General features: G+C 39.9%; 1 protein-coding gene across 1 annotated transcript; it reads left to right on the top strand.

Moving 5' to 3' along the window:
* The first annotated feature begins 248 nt into the window (after window positions 1-248).
* On the top strand, window positions 249-6410 carry ssr3 (signal sequence receptor, gamma). The gene is made up of 5 exons (XM_034168099.1): window positions 249-470; window positions 2540-2666; window positions 3631-3729; window positions 4881-5012; window positions 6186-6410. The coding sequence occupies exons 1-5, from the start codon at window positions 338-340 to the stop codon at window positions 6250-6252; spliced, it is 558 nt and encodes a 185-aa protein (XP_034023990.1). The 5' UTR covers window positions 249-337; the 3' UTR covers window positions 6253-6410.
* Window positions 6411-6977: the final 567 nt, after the last annotated feature.

The following is a 6977-nucleotide window of genomic DNA, read 5'->3' as shown; positions in this document are numbered from 1 at the left end:
AATTTAATTTTATTATATTTGTAAATGTTTGCTGTGAATAACAGTTTTTCACAGTAAACAATTACAAAATAATCATTTAACATGATTTCGTTATAAACAATGTTGATAACGAAACAAATTATGTTAACTGATTAAAAAATTAAAAAGTACCATCACAGGCGGACAGAAGCAGTGATTTCTGCTTCCTCGTGGCGGCAGCAGTGAGCTGAGAGATTGGCTCTTTCAGACAGAAGAAGAAGTCGCTGTAAGCTGACGCGTCGAAGTTTTCTCTTTTTTTCTTTCTCTTCGACGTGTCAGTGTTCTTCTGTGCCGAGCTGTGTGCCATACAATCCGTAGAATGGCTCCTAAAGGCAGCAACAAACAGCAGTCTGAGGAAGATCTTCTTCTCCAGGACTTCAGCAGGAACCTTTCAGCCAAATCTACAGCACTGTTTTACGGAAATGCGCTTATCGTCTCTGCCATCCCCATCTGTGAGTACCAGGGGAGCTAGCTCCTGCTAACAAGGCTACCCTCTGCACCGAAGGAATAAAGTCTTCAAACCGGCTTTTTAAATACACCACATATTAAACACAGAGTTACAGCCACGAACTCTCTCAATGGTTGCAAGCTGACAACGTGTTGATAGCAATGATCAAAATGGTTAAGCCACCAAGACAACTCTGAAGAAGTTTACAGGCGTTTGTGGATGTGATTAAAGAAATTGCACGGTGCAAGTTTTATGCTGAAGTAACAGAGAAATAAATAAATACGTGTGTGTGTGCGCGCGCGCGCGTGCGTCCACATACATACATACATACATACATACATACACACACATATATATACATATATATCAAAACATTTGAGCTACAGTGTGCTCCATTGCATATGGGACATTCAAGCCTAAATTTGATGTTTTCTTGTGTTAAAATTCTTCTCTGTTGCACTCCATCATGAAGCTGTGACCGGTGGGCCAACAGTCAGAAGCTGCACTATGCACACTTTCTGCAATCACAGCCAGCAAGAATAGTCCTGGCTGTCTTGATGGCTTCCATCACGAGGCTCCTTCTCCCACAGTGAGTCAGTTTTGAGAACTGCCTGCTCCAGACAACTTTACCATACTATTTATTAGGGATGCACCAACCCACATTTTTCACTTCCGATCCAATCCCAATACCTGAATTTGGATATCTACTAATTGACTGGTGTGTAAACATTCCAGAGCGGACAATGTTGATGCGAGTTTTTAATTTTCACCAGTTTTTTTTTATGCCCCGGCATTGTGAGGCCGTGGGTTGTACCAAGAATGCCAGAAAGAAAATTAAAATCCATCACGACACACCAAGAGAATTATGCGTCATATCGATCATGCGTTACTTTGGGGAAAATAATCATCAGCTGGCCCCTCCTGGAGCAGACCAACAATTCACAATGCATACATGACATAAATTATATAAAATACAAAAATACCTGGTGTGTCTGAGGTAGGAATAAATATCAGGATATTAACTGAACATCTGGCTATTGTGTGGGATCATTTTTCCTTCGTCCACCTTCATGTTGGTATGGATGAGATGCCAGTCATACTGCTGCTAATTGTTTGGTTTTATATCACTCCCGGGCGATATTATCCAAACCCTCTGAATAGTTGAAGGCCACACTAAGGTCCCAACAACAGAAACTTAAATCTGGAACTCAAGAGCAAATACCACTCCCACATATACAATGTATCTCTATGGTAAAACGCATCGACAGCCACAGATTTTCACACCAGCGACTGACCCGAAGTGGAAGTAAACTGGCAGTAACGTGGCCAAGATCAAGTCAATACCGATACTATTACAATACCAGAGCTGTGTTTGCTTTAGTATTATTATTATCATTATTGTTTTTATTTGAGGATATTTTAAATATAGATATTTTTAAATATTAAGGATAACTACAGCTTCATAATGAAGTGGTATAGGGGAGGCTTTTCTTAAAAACAAGACGTGAATGTAGGCCTAGCTTTGATGTTTTGGTGAAAGAATTAACTACTTAAAGTTATTGTTGCATCAGTGGTGGATGTTTCATCTCTTGAACACCAAATGGCACACCCACCCTGAGTGCATGTACCATTTTTAAAGGAGCAAATTTCCAAAATGCAACAAGAAACCACCAATAAATAAATAAAAATGCTTACTTTACTCATATTTGGAGTCAATCTGGGTAAATAATCGCTCCCTTCTTTCCGGCTCCTTTAGACTTTATGTTTGTTGTATTTTAAGATGAGACGGAGCTTCCACCTCTTGGTACAATGGCTTTCCAAACATTGCATGTTGCTGTCTTGCTTTGTGGACACAGCGGACATGTAATTAAAAAGTTGGCCAGTTCCAATGCTGCTTATATTAATGCTTGCCTGTGGCAAGTATTTCTGTTATATAACAGTATTTGAACATTAATTGTTTTTGCTGTATTCAGATAATCCTGGTTACACCTCACCAACAAAAATATGGACTCTCTTATTTTATTTATTCATTTGCCTCTTGCTCATAGTGTCAATGTCCTCATGTCATCTTAGGGCTGTTTTGGAGGATTTGGCACATGGATCTTGTCCAGTCTGCAGTTCTGTACGCTGTGATGACTCTAGTCAGCACCTACTTGGTTGCTTTTGCCTACAAGAATGTCAAGTTTGTTCTGAAACACAAGTAAGTAAGAAAAAACTGCCAAAGTATGGACACAAACAAATGGCAAAGTAGCACTTTAATCATATTTGAGTGAAATTATGTTTTTTATGTTGACTGTCAAATATCTTCTTTCTTTTTTTTTTGTCCCCTCATGATAGCTACGCATTTCTATCTCTGCTGTTGGATTTATATTTTTATTGTTCTTACTATTTAATGTTATTTGCAGTATTATATTCGATGTGTGAATTATCACAAATGTCACATTTCAATTTGGTTATCTGCACACACACACACCTACGGACAATTTAAAGTTTCCAGTCCACCTAACCTGCATGTCTTTGGATGTGGGAGGAAGCCGGAGCACCATGCAAACACGAGGAGAACATGCTAACTCCACACAGAAAGGTCACAGATGGGCATCGATCCCATGACCTTGCTGTCAAATTCACAACTGTTGTTGCATTCTCCATCCATCCATTTTCTTCCGCTTTATCCGGAGTCGGGTCGCGGGGGCAGCAGCAATCAGGGATGTCCCTATCTGGTTTCAAAGATCAAGATTGGCCCAGTTAAGGCCATTTTTAATTGATCGGAATAAGATTTATGAACAGTCTCAAATTGCTGCACCAACAGAGCTAGCAGCCACCACTGTATTCAGTGTTTGCTCCGAGCTCACAGCAGCATCATGTCTCTCAGAGCCATATCTGCACTCTGCTTCACTTTACGTTTGATAGCTGCACCATCTGGTACACTTCTGATTGCTTTCCACATGAAAACAGAAATGTTTCTCAACATTACTGTGTTGTCAGTGCCATTCTTTTGCCAACAGGCAAAATACAGGAAATAAATTGATGTGGATTACTACTTTTTTTGTATGCATGACAAAGTACCTCTTCTTTAACAGTTTCAGACGGATTACATCTGCTGTTCACATTCTAGAGTTAACAGAACTTACTGGGGGTTTTGTGTTGTTGTTACCACCATACAGAGTTGCCCAGAAACGTGAGGATGCCGTTTCTAAAGAGGTAACCAGGAAGTTGTCTGAAGCAGACAACCGCAGGATGTCCCGCAAGGAGAAAGATGAAAGGTAAAGTTTATATTGTTTCCTAAATGATATATATGTGTGTGTGTGTGTACTGTGTGTTTTCTCCTCCACTTGCATCTTTGTAACAATTCAATATTGTAGCTCATGAGACACAGCCTCTTTCATAAATTTTCTATACCTGCTCACTCCAAACAAGGGTCACAAGTGGGAGACAAACTCATTCACACAATTTCCAAATCACTTAACCTGCATGTTTTTGGAAGTGTGAGGAAGCCGGTGTTGCTGACCAAACGGTCCCCCCTGAAAAACTGGTTTTCCCTGCCTTCACTGCGCATGCGTCATTAGCTGCGGTTCACCGATTATCACCTTGTTTCTGCTTCAAGCTGCATTCCAGTCATCTATCTCAGCGACAGATGTCTGAAGCTTTTGTACAACAATAAATAAATAAAATAAATTCAGCATTACTTCATCATAAAAGACGGAGCAAGAGATCAGAGCGCCGTGGCTATATGAGCTGCTAGCTGATGCGTTCACTGCGCATTGGTCATTTCATTGTGTCAGAGTATCGCCTCGTTTCTGCTTAAAACTGACTTTAGAATGATTTAAGAGGTTTTACCTTGTCATCTGATGGTTAATAAACACATTAATCCATTTAATCACTTTGGGTGAAGAGACTGCTGCTGAGCTCCGAAATGACGCATGTGCAGTGGAGACGGGGTGGGCCGTTCGGTCTGCGACACCGGAGCACCTGGAGGGAACAAGGGGAGAAAATGCACAGAAAGGACCAGGCTGGAAGAGATCCCACAACCTTCTTGCTGTGAGGCAACAGTGCCACCAAACACAGCTTGCCTCCCCCCCCGACACCCAAGATAAAACTGTTTCATTGTGATCTGGTCAACCCACGTTTTCCACCAACACCAGTTATGTCGCACTTCCTCTTTGTGAGCATCTTAATAAAAGAGGCTAATCTATCAGATAAACATCACATAAACGTATTACATAGCAGATGTGGCACGTTGTACCACAGCAGTGTTTGAAAGGGAACAAAATAACGAGGCATTATTTTCAATAGTGGAATACATTTTTATGATCCAGCAACATTCACAGAGCAGTTATGTCCAGCTTTCAGTACAAGGAACCGACGTGTTTGTTGTTAAGTATGTTTATATGTGAAAGCATTTTCTCATGTTCAGGATCCTGTGGAAGAAGAACGAGGTTGCGGATTATGAAGCTACCACCTTCTCCATCTTCTACAACAACACGCTGTTTCTGATCCTCGTGATCATCGCTTCCTTCTTCCTCCTGAAGAACTTCAACCCCACTGTGTATCCTCTGAGTCGTGTTTGCGTTCATTGTATTTGGCATCAGGTTGTCATTTGACAGTGGCTAATAGAAGAGCACAGGAATATGGGTTCTTAAAATCAGATATTAATCTTTGTAACCAGTATAATCCCTAAAATGGCTTAAGTGATGCATCGCAAAAACATATTTTAGGTCTCAAAGAAGCTAGTTGTGCGCACATTACTGTAAATGGAAAGGAACTGCTGTTCCCCTCAGACAGGGCAATCGCTCTCCAGCAGACCGTGGGCATGATGATCACAGGACAGGCCACCCAAGTGGACGTGTGCCACAGATTAACCAGATACAGATTTTGTCACAAATTTAAAGCAGGATGTTTGTGACCAGGGTTGGGTAAGATTACTTTGAAATGTAATCCAAATGTATGTACATACATACATGTAATCCACATGTATTCTTTCAAAGTAATCCTACCCAACCTTGTTTGTGACCTATGTTTAAGGTGACATCGCAACCATATTAAAGACTAAAAGGTAATTTATTAAAAAATAAATAGGCTTGGCTAATGTTTGTAGATATAATTTATTATTGTTTAACTGGTATAAAGATTAACAACGTGTTTTATAAGGAAGTTGTTTTGAAACCTTGTGTGTCAAATAGATTTTGTCAAAGCTCAAAGATGCAAATGGCTGTAAACGCAACCAACAACAATTTCTGAGCTTAAAACTATAGTCTCTTCGGGAGTTTTGCATCATGAAAGGGATTTTCTTAAATATTTTTAATGTTCTATATTATTTTTCTTTTTATCTGAAAAAAAAATTTAAAGCCTTGGTTTGATAATGATGACAATGTTAATTTGTGTTATATAAGTTAAACAGTTTTGTTAAATTTACAGTCTGACAAGCATTTAAAGGCATAGTCTACATTTTAAAGGCGGGCTCTGCCATCAATGGCTGTTTATTAAAGTGGCTCGAGCAGATTTCGGTGTGAAGATGTGAGCTTTTTCTGCTGAGGCACTTTTGCGAACACAGCAGTTGTCACAGTTCGTTGGTGATAATGTTCGTATCCAGCATGTTAGTGCTGCACTTTTCCATGTGCGCTTCAGTCTCGCCTCTCTGCAGCCTCAGTGCGGTAAATGTGTCATCATACAGTACTGTGGATTTTATGTTTTGGCCTTAACCCATTTTTTTTCCTCTCAGTAACTACATTCTGTCCATATGTGTTTCCTCTGGACTTATTGCTCTGTTGTCCACTGGCTCCAAGTAAATGAGGAACAAAAGGGGAAAATTACAAGACATCCTAAACTGTGGGACTGGACACAGACTGAGGAGCAGATTAAACCAGGATGGATGTTTTTCATTAGGATCGGGAAGGGGGTTTGTGATTGGAGCTCTTTTTATAATAAAGTCACCACATGAAGTTGATTTTTGCTCTTTTCTGGTATTTTATGTATCTGCATTTCGGAGTTGGCATAGACTGGTATGAGATTTTTGATGATACAGTAACCTAAGAAAAAATACCCACCTTTACAGTTTGTGACTCATGTAACCTTTGCTGTATTTTCTACATAGACTATACAGGCTCGGCCCGCTAAGACCGGACTGTTAGAATTAAAAACAAATTAATTTTCACAGAGCAGCATGTCCTTTAAAGCTTTCGGGGAACCCACATTTCACTAAACTGACAATTTAGATTCTCCTGAAATCCAAGCATTTTAATGTGTGTTTATTTTTGAAATATCTTGTAAAATTACAGCTCATTATCTCCCCCCTCCCCAGTATGAAATACGGTGGATATAGCGATCAGCGTGTCTGTCTATTCTTGCTTGTTAGTGCGATATCGCAAGAACTATACTTCACTGCTTTCATTCATATTTAGTATAAGGGTGTACTTGGGTGATCACCTGACACTTATTGATTTTTATGGGACTGGGTGGGGGGGATGTGTAATGTCCTGATAACTCTTATTTTAATCAAGAGAATGTACTTGTC

The sequence above is a fragment of the Thalassophryne amazonica genome, chromosome 4 (assembly GCF_902500255.1).
Source record: "Thalassophryne amazonica chromosome 4, fThaAma1.1, whole genome shotgun sequence".
NCBI classification, from domain to species: Eukaryota; Metazoa; Chordata; class Actinopteri; order Batrachoidiformes; family Batrachoididae; genus Thalassophryne; species Thalassophryne amazonica.
Note: the sequence above shows the minus strand (reverse complement) of the source record. Positions and strands in the feature narration are given on the sequence as shown.